We start from the raw sequence: 14,645 nt of genomic DNA, 5'->3' as shown, positions 1-14,645 counted from the left end.
CCCAATACTGTTCTCAAATCAAGGAGCAGTTTAAACGGGGGGTCACAGCTTCTGTGGGATTGCAGCTAGTTCCAACAATCATATGGTCATAAACCGCTTGGATGCTGCAGTCTGGGTAATGCATCAGCAGTCAGCAAGGATAGTGCTCTACTTTCAAAGGGCAAGAGGAAACAGCGTGCACACATTGTATCTTGGATTATTTTGGTCACTATGCTCTCCCATTGGGTTTCACTGATTTCAGGATGTGATTTTGTAAGTGCTCTGTCTGGGACATGAAAGTGAAGTCAGTCAGCAAAGAGCATAAAGAAACATTGGAGTTGTTGGCACCATCTCTTGCTGTTTGTCACTCTGTCTGAAGAACTAGAGACCAGTGGGTGGATGGTATCGGCGCTTGGATGTGAACCAGATGAGATGTCAAATGTTCATGTTTGGGTGTTGTGTAGAGAAGGGCTGGCCACCACACAATGGTTCATTGTCAAGTTGTCATAGTCTTACCAGGCAAAAGTGAGGACTGCAGATGCTAGAAACCAGAGTTTAGATTAGAGTGGCGCTGGAAAAGCACAGCAGGTCAGGCAGCATCCGAGGAGCAGGAAAATTGATGTTTCGGGCAAAAGCCCTTCATCAGGAATGGTTTTACCAGACCATAGGGCTGCTCTCCCTTTAGAGAAAATGGCTGGTGGTGATTTTAAGCTGAGGGCCACCACACCTCAGGAAAGGGCAGAGTCTGAAAATGAGAATCCTTCATGGTTACCTCACCTAGTGTGGGGATTGACCCCACGCTATTGGTATCACACTGCTTCACAAACCAACTGTCCAGCCAACTGAGCTAAACTGACCCCCAAAGTCTCATTGTTCATGCTGATGCAGCTTGCCAATGACCAGTTCACGATCCACAAACAATGATTCCAGGACACACCAGAAATCACGTCTCCAAAGGGCTATGGGAGTAGAAAATGATGTACTTGTATTCGGCTGAATGATGTTTCCACCAAAGCCAGCAAGTGTATTTGGAGCTTGCACATTGTTTGTGTAAAAAGGCACACAATGTGCACAAGAATTGTTCTTGCCCCGTGTGACTTTCAGTGCTCCGATGGTATTCAAATGCTCGCCCAAATAACTCAGTGATTGATAATGAATGAGAAAGTAGTAGTATGGGGAAAGATATCACCCTACAACCTCGGTCACCAATCTCTACTCCCTCCCATTTATGACTGGAGGACTATATACAGCTAAATGGGTGAATCTGGGCATCCTCAATAACAAGGAAGTGCATGTCTCTGACATTTACGTAATCTTGCATTGGATATATGGTTGCTTTGCTAATTTCTTCCCTCGCAACAAATATGAAAAGCAATTTAGATTGATGTATAATGTACCATGAGTGACTTCCATGAGAGTCTCTCTCTCTCTCTCTCTCGCTCTTTCTCACTCTCCTGTGTTTGCGCTCTCACTCTAGCTTCTTGCAGTGAAAGTTCAGACTGTCCCACATCACAACTTTGTGCAATGGCTTTTTCCCAATTGAGACTTTTTACTACACCTACACTGGTCACACGCTTTCCCGACCACCGTCCCATTGGCTCTCGAGAACTCAAGTTTCTGCCTTTCTGTCTCTCCTGCCCTTTTTCTGCCCTTTTCTCGAAACCACTTGTGTCTCTATCCTTTTGCTGCTTCTGCTGAAGGTTCTCGTAGCTGAAACATTAACTCTGCTTCTCTATTTGGTAGGTTTCGCCAGACCATCTCCGAAGCAGTGGGATTGGTGCTTTTTGTTCTTCCCTGCAAACCCATCTCTTCTTGGTGGTTGATCTTTTGCCTGCTTCAACTATAATTGCTTTGACAAATCATACAGCCAGACCCCTCTTGCCTCCCTCTGATGTTCCCCTGAAAATCCTGGGACCAGGAAGGCTGCTTCTTGTCCTTCTTTAAGCCACGCTCCAGGCTGCTGTTATTTCCAGTGTTTTAGATTAGATTTGATGAGATTACTTAGTGTGGAAACAGGCCCTTCGGCCCAACATGTCCACACCGACCTTCCGAAGGGCAACCCACCCAGACCCATTCCCCTACATTTACCCCTTCATCTAACACTGCGGGCAATTTTAGCATGGACAGTTCACCTAACCTGCATGTCTTTGGACTGTGGGAGGAAACCAGAGCAAACCCACACAGACACACGGGGAGAATGTGTAAACTCCACACAGACAGTTGTCTGAGGCGGGAATTGAACCCAGGTCTCTGGCGTTGAGAGGCAGCAGTGCTAACCACTGAGCCACCATGACGCCCTAAAAATGAATCCAAATTTAAGCAATTTATTGTGTGAAACAGTTTGAGATGGTGCTGATTTGAATGAAAACATTTTTTTTCTTTGCAGATTAATGGGAGACAAACCTATCCAGCCCAGTAACTACAGTGGGCTGGTGGAGCTGGCTACCATCTGTGCACTGTGTAATGATTCTTCCTTGGACTTCAACGAGGTCAGTCATCTATATTTAGTGACAACCTTTTGATTCATTTCTGAAAAAGAAACACTTGCGAAGGGCTTCATCTGCATTGTTCACAAAAGCACTAAACTATCCTAGAACTGACTCAGTGCTCATAAGTGTCACTGTTTTGATAACCCCTCTAAAAGTCTGTTTTGTTGTATTTGAAGCCCGTTGTTAGGTGGGTACAGTGGAGTGTTTGTGGCTCTGAGTTTAGTGACTGTTAATGCATATGTGTGCGCGCATCAGTGAATGAGTCTTGGGATTGTGTGGGGTACAGTGTGTGTCATTGAGAGGATGTGAAGGTGTGTACATTATTGGGCTGTTAAAGAGGGTAAGAATGTGTGTTTAATGAGCAGGCTGTGTGTGAGACTGTGACAGGCCAAATGGAATATGTGTTTCACTGGGTGGGGGCTGTGTGTTTGTGGTTGTATGAATCAAAGAAAAATGCTCACTTTTTTTCTTTACAGTGCAGTGTCAAATGGCATCCATCACTCCAAGTGGACCATGACATGAACCTTAAATCCTGAGAACTCTATTATAGCTGTGACAAGTATTTCTCACACCCTGCAGTGAGTCCTTTGTTGAGATTTTGAGGACCTGTTGGCAGGTTATTAACCCACTATTGAACAGAGTTTCTTGACTTCTGCTTTTTGTTCTTTGCTGTCTTTCCCTTGATTTTGTCAGTGTTGTACCCAGGCTGTCAAAGGGCTTTTGCCCGAAACGTCGATTTCGAAGCTCTTTGGATGCTGCCTGAACTGCTGTGCTCTTCCAGCACCACTAATCCATGTCCTGCCTATCTACCTGCTGTGACACATGTGGAAGGTTTACAGCCCAAAGATCAGCCTGTTGCCGTACCTACTCTCTCTCACATCTCCACACTCCTCCTCCATATCTCTTAGATTTCCTTAATATTATTTCACTCCTCTTTTTGCCATACATATTATTGTGTATTTTTCATGCTGGTTACACTAACAAACAATGTAAAATATTCAGTTGAATTTGCAATGTACCCCATTTATAGTTTCATAGTAATAGAAGCAGGAGTAGACCATTTGGCCCATTGAGCTGATCTACCCATTACCCCAGCTCCTCCTACCTGCATTATCCCCATATCCCTTAATTCCTGTACCATGCAAAAACCCAACCAACCGTGTCTTGAATGTATTTAATGAAGCTGCTTCTACTGCCTCCCTGGGCAGAGAATCCCATAGATTCACTACCCTCTGGGAAAGTGGTTCCTCCTCATCTCTGTCCTAAATCTGCTCTCCCTAATCTTGAGGCCATGTCCCCTAATCCTTGTCTCACTCACCAGACAAACAACTTGCCCGCCTCTATCTTATCTATCCCTTTCATAATTTTACATGTTTCCATAAGATCTCCTCTCATTCTTCTAAATTCTAATGAGTACAGTCCTAGGTGACTCAACCTCTGCTCATAGGGTAACCCCCTCATCTCTGGAGTCAACCTGGTGAACCTCCTCTGCACTGCCTCCTACGCCAGTATATCCTTCCTCAAGTAAGGAGACCAGAACTGTGCACAATACTCCAGGTGCGGCCTCACTAACACCTTGTACAATTGCAGCAGAACCTCCCTGCTCTTAACTTCAATCCCTCTAACAATGAAAGCCAATATTCTGTTTGTCTTCCTGATCACACTGTTGCACCAATGACTTAGCGATTCATGTCTGAGCACTCCTAAGACCCTCTGCACCACAGCATGCTGCAATCATTCACCATTTGAATAATACTCTGACTTAATTTTTACTTCCAAAGTGGATAACCTCACATTTCCCAACATTGTACTCCAGCTGCCAGACCTTTGGCCACTCACTAAATCTCTCTGCAGTCCTTCTACATCCTCTGCACAGTTTGCATTTCCACTCAATTTAATGTCATCTGCAAACTTGGATATGTTACCCTCTGTTTCCTCTTCCAAATCATTTATATATCATGAACAGTGTGGACCAAACACTGACCCCTGCAGTACCCTGTTCACCACTGATCTCCAACCAGAGAAACACCCATTTATCTCAACTCTCTGCTTTCTATTGGCTAACCAGTCCTCTATCCATGCTTGTACATTCCCAGCAACTCCATGCATTCTTGTCTTATGGATGAGACTTTTATGCAGCACCTTATCTACTGTCTTCTGAAAATCCAATATATAACATCCACCTGCTCCCCTCCATCCACCATGCTTGTTGGGCGGCACGGTGGCACAGTGGTTAGCACTGCTGCCTCACAGCGCCAGAGACCCGGGTTCAATTCCCGCCTCAGGCGACTGACTGTGTGGAGTTTGCACATTCTCCCCGTGTCTGTGTGGGTTTCCTCCGGGTGCTCCGGTTTCCTCCCACAGTCCAAAGATGTGCAGGTCAGGTGAATTGGTCATGCTAAATTGCCCGTAGTGTTAGGTAAGGGGTAGATGTAGGGGTATGGGTGGGTTACACTTCGGCGGGGCGGTGTGGACTTGTTGGGCTGAAGGGCCTGTTTCCACACTGTAAGTAATCTAATCTAATCTTGTTATATCCTCCATGGACTCCAGTGAATTTGTCAAACATGACCTTCCTGAATCCATACTGCACCTGCCTCATGGAACCCTTTCCATCCTGATCTCTCTCTCTTTCTTCTTTAATGATAGCCTCCAGCATTTAGACTCATTAGTAGTGACCCACATTCAGACACCAGGACCATGTTCTGTAAAGTAAGGCAATATGCTGATACCTAGTGCCAGTTTTGAATTGCCCGGGAGTGTGGGGAGCCTGGGTTTCCCCATTGTCCATGGCAACACCTCAGCAGGAGCTGTCTTGCCAACCAATCGGTCTCTCTTTTTAACAGCGCTCACAAATCTACCATGTCATAAAAGTCTCTTCCAGGTAGTTCCTTCCTGTCCAAAATATTATTTTGTGATTGACACCCTTTAGAGCTTTTCTTCCATTAGAAAGTTTCCAGTAATTAGTGAGGCCACTTTCGAAATACTGTGTACAATTCAGGTTAGCCGGCTATAGGAAGGATGTTAAATGTGGAAGGGGGCAGGAAAGACTTACAAGGATGTTGCCAGGATTGGAGAGTTTGAGCTACAGGGAGAGGGTTTCTTTCCCTGAAGCATCAGAGACTCAGGGGTTACCTTATTGAAGCTTATAAAAACTTGAGGGGCATGGATGGGGTGAATAGTCAAGGCCTTTCTCCCAGAGTAGGGAAGTCCAAACTAGAGGGCATAATGTTCAGATCAGAGGGGAAAAATTTAAAAGGGGCTTGAGTAACTTTTTCACACAGAAGGTGATGTGTAGGTGGAACAAACTGCCAGAGGCAGTGGTAAATGCAGGTACAATTACAACATTTAAAAAGCATTTTGGACTGGTGTGCGAATAGGAAAGGTTTAGAGGGATATGGACTAAATGCAGGCAAATGGGACTAATTAAGTTTTGGGATACCTGGTTGGAATGGACCAATTAGACCGCAGTGTCTGTTTCCGTGCTGTTTTACTGTATGACTCCATGACACTCAATAAATGGAAGTTGTCAGATTTTAAAATATTAATTGCCTCTACTGACAATAACACCACAGCAGTTTATCCTTACCTGCACTGCAATGAAACATCTATTCTTCTCCACTTCCCAAATTGCAGTCATTGTTTTTGTTAAAATAAATGAAATCAAAGCACCAGTTAAAAATGACTTTAAAATTGAGTTACTTGTGCATGTTCTAACCTCCTGCACTATCTGATATGGGACATTTACCTGTGTAGTATCTTTGTGAAACAGATTAGATTCCCTACAGTGTGGAAACAGGCCCTTTGGCCCAACTAGTCTACACAGACCCTCCAAAGAGTAACCCACCCAGACCCATTCCCCCTAACTAATGCACCTAACACTACGGGCAATTTAGCATGGCCAATTCACCTAACCTGCACATCTTTGGACTGTGGGAGGAAACCGGAGCACCCGGAGGAAACCCATGGGGTAGGCATGGGGAGAATGTGCAAACTCCCTTGCGCTGTGAGGCAGCAGTGCTAACCACTGAACCAGCGTTCTGCCCCAGTAGATCATGAGATTTGAATAAATACCAACCTGTTATGTTTAGTTCTACAATTTGATCGAAAGCATGTGAAGATTTGGCATTTCTAGGCTTTTTGTTCTGAGAAATAGCTTAGGTTCTCAAAGTCTAGACTTATTCTCGGGGTGACAAATAGGCTTTTAGAGTTTTGGGATGTCAGAAGGACCAAATGGAGTGTAGAGCCGGCAATATGTGCGATGTCATCAGCATACAAAGTGTCACCGGACCAGAATTGTCTCTGAACCAACACACCGACTGGAATTGGCTCCGGACCGGAATTGTCGCCAGCTCCATGAGCTTGTGCTTGGGACTTTGGACCTTACGTAGTGGCTGGTGTCACTATGGTACGTCCAAGAGGACAACAGCATGTGTAGGGAGGGGTGATTTTGCACACAGAAATAGAGGAAATGGGCGATCACCAGGCTGGTCAGTCAGAAGCCCCCTGCCTCTAATGTGCCATGGAGTAGCTGCAGAACATCCTTCCAGACGAGTGGGATCAGCAATGTAGGTAGGAAGAGGGATGCGGTCCTAAAGGCAGATTGCGGAGAGTTAATAAGGAAATGAAAAAGCATGACCTTGAACAGTGATTTCAAGACCATTCTCAGAGCTGTGTACCAGGGAACATAGAACAACAGGATCATTTGAATGTGGCTGGAGAACTGCTGGAGGATGGAGAGCATCACATTTCTGAAGAATTGGGTCTATTGTGGGGCAGGTGGGACCTACACAAGCTGCAGGACCAAGAAACTGAGCCAAGATAGGTACGTGAAAAGGAAACTTCTGGCTAAAATAAATGTGGGCCCATCACAGGCAGAGTAAGATGAATACATAAAAGGGAACAGAGAAATGGTAGAGATGCTGAATGATTACTTTGGGACTGTTTTCACTGAGAAAGGTAACGGAAATCTCCCAGTGGAGATTCAAGTGGCTAAGACAGACAAGGAAAAGAAGGTGGAGATTGGTGTTTAGTAAGAAGATTATACTGGAACAATTAATGGACTTGAAAGTCGAGAAATCTCTAGGACCTGATAGTTTTAATCTGAGAGCATTGGGATTAGCGACATCGATAATCAGTGATAGATTCTGGAATGATTACTGTAGGTTGGAAGGTAGCAATGGCACCCCACTATTTAGAAAGGGAATGAGAGAGAAATCGGGAACGACAGATCTGTTAGCTTTACATCAGTGTCCTCACACCAACCAGAGGAGGAAAGCTCCGTTCCTGATAAAACAATATCATTGGCAAGACAGAGAAGAACTGATCAAACAGCAAAGGCAGACTCACAAAGAAGGGTGAGAGAAATCAAGGACCAGTGTGGACTGAGACAGCTAAGGATCTGTAACTCCTGACTGATGAGCACAACAATGTGAGGTTTTTTCACTGACACCGAGGAAAAAGAAGGACCCCAACACCCTTGGTCTCAAACTGATGAGTAAAGATGATACTCTTTTGAGAGAGAGAGAGAGAGAGAGAGAGAGAGAGAGAGAGAGAGAGAGAACATCAGCCTCTGATGGGGCGAACACTTCAAAGAACTGCTAACCCACAATACAATCATTGATGAGGGTGAGTGTAAGGAATTCCCCAACTCCTATCCATGACGATCTTGGACTCCCACCTGGAGTGGCAGAAGTTGGGAACCTCCACTAGACATGAGGAATGGACAAGCTGCAGGAGTAGTTGGGATTCCAGTGGAAATTTTCAAACTTGGAAGAGCTGTCATCTCCACCGACTGTTCCTGAAAGTCTAGAACAAAGAAGAAATCCCTGCAGATCTCCAGAGTGTTGCCATTACCACTGTGTCTGCTTTCTTGAGGACTATGTGGACTGTGGCAACTACTGAGGAATCCCCCTACTGTCCATTGTTGGGCGGATTATCACCCAAATCCCTATGAGGCACCTTCTTTCAGTCTGAGGAAATCCTCCTTGAAAACCAGTGTGGCTTCCAACCAAACTGTAGATCTGTGGACCTACTGAGCAGTGAAAAATCAAGACATAAGCCAGGAATGATACTTATCACTGTACATGACTTCATCGACCTGACAAAGGCGTTTTGACTCAGTGAAGTGTTATGGAAGCTCCTGTTGAAGGCTTGCTGCCCATTAACCTCCTCTGTCTCCTCCATAACAAGATGCTGGCAATAGCCCTCACTGATTGTAATATGACCGAATCCTTTGGGGTTAAGATTGGGGCCAAGTAGGGATGTTTCACCCCTCTCCCCCCTTTTTTTTTCTCCATCTTCCTCACCGCCATTTTTCTTGTCAAGATGAAATTTCCCAGTGATGCGGACGTTGTCTACAGAATGGATGGAAATCATTTCAAACTCGACCGGTGAAAATCCACGAAGTAAACAACACTGACCTTGTGGAACGTCTGTGTGTGGACAGCCATGTCATCCCTGCTCCCTCAGGGGAAAAAAAATCTTCTAGCCTCGCTTTAATACCTTGGCAGAGCCATACCAAAGAACCTCCGGAAGACGTGAATCTTTTATCAACCCTACCCCATGTCAAGATCCAGTCCATGCCCACCATTAAGATCAATGGAGAGATCCACCCAGACGTGGAACATTCTCTGTTCCACGCCCCCCCCCCCCCTTTGGGGAACCATCTCTCCTTTAAGGCTGAAATTGCTGTCAACATTTAACATCAGATCCAATCAGTGAGCACCACCTTCAGATGTCTAAGGATGAGAGTCTTTGGCTCTAACGTCCGTGTAGACACTAAGACCCTTGTGTATAAAGGCAGACATCCTTTCGGCGACTCTGTATAGCTCTGAAAGTTGGACTATCTACTGACAGCACCTCATGACTCTGGAGAAATCCCATCAATGCTTTTGTGATGGATTCTGTGCATCGGTTAGGAGTCAGGTGTACTAATATCAAAGACCCTGAAGGAGCCAACAGCACCAGCATCAAGGCGATGAGCATCCGAAGCTAACTCTGCTGGGCCGGTCATACCTGTGTTCCCGCTGCCAAAGCAAATCATCTTCACCCAGCGCCAGGAAGACTTTGGGATGAGCAGAGGACAAATGAAGCCGTTTAAAGACTCCCTGAAGTCTTCCCTTAAGAAATGCAACATTGATCTCAATATGTGGGAGACCCATGGTCAGAAGAAGCTGACTTGCAGGTGCCTCCTTTGTGAAGGGACGCAATTCTTTGAGAACTTGGCAGAGGGAATCTGGAAAAGGAGGCAGAGAGAGGAATGAGAACCCCCTCAAGGCTAAGGACCAATTCCACCTCCAGGAAATACCTGTTGTATGTACAGTTGGAGATTGGGCTTATTAACCACACAAGGACCTCCAGAATCCACGGCCAGTGACAAGAGATTTCCTCGGTTGGGAGTGGGGTCAATCAGACTCATTAGTGAGTGATGGGCAACGCCATCGATAATAGGGAAAACGCTAGAATCTATTATAAAGGATGGGACAAGTTACATTACATTTTTACATTACATTACATTACAGCGTGGAAACAGGCCCTTCGGCCCAACAAGTCCATACCGACCCACCACCCACCCATACCCCTACATTTACCCCTTCACCTAATACTATGGGCAATTTAGCATGGCCAATTCACCTGACCTGCACATCTTTGGGAGGAAACCGGAGAACCCGGAGGAAACCCACGCAGACACAGGGAGAACGTGCAAACTCCACACAGTCAGTCACCTGAGGCGGGAATTGAACCCAGGTCTCTGGCGCTGTGAGGCAGCAGTGTTAACCGCTGTGCCACCGTGCCGCTCAAGTTACTGAACACTAATTGCAGAAAGCGATTCGGAAGGCTAATGGAATGTTAGTGGTGCAAGAGGCTTTGAGTTCAGGGCTGGTGAAGTCTGGCTCCAATTGTAAAGAGGCTTGGTTAGACTGTGCCTGGAATGAAGTAGACAGGCTTACTCTCCTTATCTCCGATAATGTCGCAGAGGGAATGCAGCAAAGGGTCACCAGCCGTGTTCCCAGGATGGCAGCACGGTCTTGTGAAGAAAACTTGAACAAACTGGGCCCGAATTCTCTGGAGTTTTGAACGAAGATTGAAACAAATTACAAATTTGTTCATAATTACAAATAGTTCTGAGATGAGGATTTTTTGTTTTTACACAGGGTTGTGAACCTTTTTAGATTCTTTGCACAGAGGACTGTGGAAACGCCACCTTTTTTGAGTCTGTTTGAGGTAGAGGTCGATGGATTTCTGATGAACAGTAGTATCCAAAGTCCTAAGGACAGGGATCTAAATGACAATGAAGTGTTTGATCAGTCACGATCATATTGAATGATGGGCTGAATGGCCTGCTATTACTCCTGTGTTTGTATCTGCTTAGAGACATACTGTTAATCCTGTCTTTTTCTTAATCCTCCCAGGCAAAAGGGGTTTATGAGAAGGTTGGTGAAGCTACAGAAACTGCTCTCACCTGTTTAGTTGAAAAGATGAACGTTTTCAACACTGATCTCCACGGTCTCACCAAAGTGGAAAGAGCCACTTATTGTAACACTGTGAGTATTCATTACAGTAAACTCCATGATTTGTTTCACAGTTTTATAATGTAGACAAACAATTCGGTTGCCTTTATATTTTCAGTTATGAGGTGCTGGGAGGTGTAGCTCATGGATTCAGAACTTTTCTCACTCTTCCATGTGATCTGCGTGTCATTGGTAATTCCAGTTTTGCCCTACATACCCTTATACCGGATGACTTGCTTGACCATTTCAGAGAGCAGTCAACTGCATTGCTGTTGGTCTGGAGTCCTATATAAACCAGACTAGGTACAAATAGAGGATTTCCTTCTCTCTCGGATATTAATGATCAAGATTGGTTTTTATTAACGATCTGTAATGATTTCATGGTCAACGTCCCAGAGACTAGCTTTGAATTCCAGATTTCCGAAATGAGTTTTGAATTCGATCAGCTACAGTGGTGGGACTTGATTTCGCTGCTCGTTGGATGCTGCCTGAACTGCTGTGCTCTTCCAGCACCACTAATCCAGCATTTGATTTTCAGCATCTGCAGTCATTGTTTTTACCTTGAACAATAGTCCAGCCTTCTGGATTGCTAGTCCAGTAATATTACTGCTGTTCCGCTGTCTCTCCACCTTTTACTAAATCTCAGGAGGGTGGCTAATGGCCACCAATTATAAAAGGGCAAGCCATCAGTCGACCAATGGAGTGGATTTTCATAGCCACCAGCTCATTTGTAGCTTCAGCAGACAGAGCTGAAAAAACCCCAGGTTAAGAGCTGACTCGTGGAAGAGCCCCTTTACTCCCCCCTCCTGACTTGGTCTGCTTCCATTGTGCCGTTTCTATCCATAGGGAGGCCCAAGGGGCTTCACAACCAGCACAATACTTGGCAAATGCTTCCACTCATCTATCTTTCTGAGCAAACAAAATCTAATAAGTACCAATGAGGGAAACAACCCAAAAAATCTTGTTTTGGTGATGCTGGGTTTTTAAAAAAAAAATATTTTTATTGAGAACAATTTTCTTTACAAAATTATAAAATTACAGGAATATGAAATTATAACCACATCAAAAACACCAACAATAAACCAATTACTATACTACTGTACAAAAGAACTCTCAACTACACTCAGTACACATCAACCAATAAATAAATAGTGCCACTCGGCATAACATGACCTCAGCTCTCAACCTTAGAGATCATCGATCATTTAACCCGCACTTGCTTGAGATTTTCCCCCTCAGGTCATTAAACCAAGCCACCAAGGCTAGACAAAAGCCCTAATTAAAATGGCGGACAGATCTACTTTCAAATAATTCAAAAAGGGCTGTTGCATCTTATAAAAATTGTCCGTTTTCTGGTGCACCACGTTTGTAAGAAAGTCCAAAGGAATGCGTTCCATCATTAAGTCATGCAACCCCGACAGACCCGGGGGTTCTCAAATACTCGGCACATCAGAATATTCTTCCTCACACAAGTGAGGATGCTAAAACACTTTTTCCCGTGTACATCTAAGGGAGATAAATTCAACAAACCCAGGAGCAAAGAGAAACCAGCTCCACCTTGACTTTGGTCCCCAAGACCCCCTTTATTACTCTGGTCACAGCGCTCCAGTATGTAGGGAGCCTGTCACTGGACCGCAAATAACGAGTGAGGGTATCTGGATTTATTTTACATTTGGGGCACCTTGAAGGCACACCCTGCTTAAATTTCACAAGACGATCTGGGGCCAGATGACCCTAATGAAGAGTCTTTAAATGCATAGTGTGAGTCCTATTACATATTGAAATTTTCCTCGCAGTCTCAAAAATGTCTTGCTGAGTTTCCGGAGAGATCTCCACCCCCTGACTCTCTCTCCCAGACCTCCTGTAATTGCTCGATGTCACCCGAGGAACGCCCATCATCTCCCCCCCCCAACAAATGATAGAGGGTACTCATTGAAAGAGTGCTCTGAGCCTGAAGCTTAGCCTTTTCTGTATTAGATCTATAATCCTCAGAGAGAAGCATAGTCTCTTTTCAGATAAAATCTCTGATCTGAAAAAAAAGGTGAGGTCCCTGCACGATACTCCATATGTACGAGTAATTTGATCAAATTGTATTGACATTTTCCTCTTCAAACAGGTCACCCAAACAAGAGACTCCCCTACCCTCCCAGGACTTAAACCCAGGATCCAGTGTCCCTGGCCAGAAACCTGGTAGACCAACTATGGGAGTATGGAGAGATGTTTTAGACATATTACCTTCCATCTGTCTCATTGCCCTCCATGCTTTGACAGTGTTAATAACTATTAGTTGTGGAACATTGCCGCAATCTATCCTCATTTTGTCTAGAAATAACAGGTTAAGAAGAGCACACTTTGCTTGGGAGGCCCCAACGCCCAACCACTTTGACGCCGAGTCCCCACAGGCCCAGTCACTCTCAAAAGATGGAAGGGAGCTCAGTTGATATCTTCTGACATCCAGGAGATCCACTCTTCCCAACCCCTGGGGCATTGCAATTTTATAAGCTTGATAAGGGGCCGCTTATAATGCCAAATAAAAGAATTAAACCAACCATTTAAGTTCCGAAATGTTTGTCAAGGAAAAAGCCAGGGAAATATCCGCAGATAAGTGAGGAAGAACATTCATTTTAATAAGAGCAATTAGAAGGGCCCCTCCTATCTTTGAAGGTCCTGTTTAATCTTGTCAAACAAATGAACAAAATTAGCCTTAAGTAACTGATCAAAACTATGGGTAACAGGCCCAAATAAAGTGAGCCTCCCTGTGCCCACTAAAGGGGAACCCACCTTCAACGTCTGGTATTCCCCTCATACCTCCCCCCCCACCCCCCCACCCATAGACCTAACCTCTGATTTTGAAAAATTGATCTTGTAACCAGAGAAAAAGCCAAATTAATTAATACATTGTATCAAACAGGGCACAGAAACTGTCCGGTTCGAAAGAGAAATGAGAACATCATCTGCATATCATGTGATCGCCTGCACCTTTGACCCCACCTTTGGGGCAGCTATATTCGGGTCCCCACGAATGGCCTCTGCCAGTGACTCAATCACCAGGGTGGGAGGGGACAGCCTTGCCCACTGCCCCTACCGATGTTAAAATGATGAGACCGTATACCATTAGTGAGAATCACTGTCAGAGGATCAGTGTAAAGGACCCTTACCCATCTAGTAAACACTGCTCCCAGGACAAACCGCTCCCGGATATGAAAAAGGTACGACCATTCCACCCGGCCAAATGCCTTCTCCGCGTCCAGGGAAACCACCGACCCTTGAACGGACTGTTGGCACAGTTCAATCATGCTAAATGGCCTCCTAACATTATTAGAGGATCTGTGACCCTTTATAAAGCCCGTCTGACCCTCCTTAACAATAGAGGGTAACACTTCTTCGACCTCATTGCCAGAGACTTCAATAAAATTTCAGAATCGGAGTTTAAAAGCGAGATGGGTCTGTAAGAAGCGCAGTCCTCCGGGGCCTTCCCTTGAGGGTAAGAGAAATATTAGTCCCCCTCAAGGATGGTGGGAGGCAATCCCGACGATATGAATAGTTATACATGTCTGACAGTATGTTTACAAATTCTTCATAAAACTCACTGGGCAAGCCATCCCGGCTGGTCACCTGCCCACTTTGAAGTTGCCTCACTGCCATCTCTGTGTCTTGTGCTGTGAAC

At 45.0% G+C, this 14,645-nt stretch overlaps 1 protein-coding gene across 2 annotated transcripts in view; it reads left to right on the top strand.

Moving 5' to 3' along the window:
* The window catches only part of atp2a3 (ATPase sarcoplasmic/endoplasmic reticulum Ca2+ transporting 3), a 203,760-nt gene that overhangs the window by 133,366 nt on the left and 55,749 nt on the right, over positions 1–14,645 (top strand). For both annotated transcript variants that reach the window (XM_072589319.1, XM_072589318.1), the window contains exons 10-11: positions 2,366–2,468; positions 10,880–11,011. In XM_072589319.1, coding sequence (XP_072445420.1) covers positions 2,366–2,468; positions 10,880–11,011 — 235 coding nt within the window. The remainder of the gene's footprint in view (positions 1–2,365; positions 2,469–10,879; positions 11,012–14,645) is intronic.

The sequence above is a fragment of the Chiloscyllium punctatum genome, chromosome 19 (assembly GCF_047496795.1).
Source record: "Chiloscyllium punctatum isolate Juve2018m chromosome 19, sChiPun1.3, whole genome shotgun sequence".
Lineage (NCBI taxonomy): Eukaryota > Metazoa > Chordata > Chondrichthyes > Orectolobiformes > Hemiscylliidae > Chiloscyllium > Chiloscyllium punctatum.
Note: the sequence above shows the minus strand (reverse complement) of the source record. Positions and strands in the feature narration are given on the sequence as shown.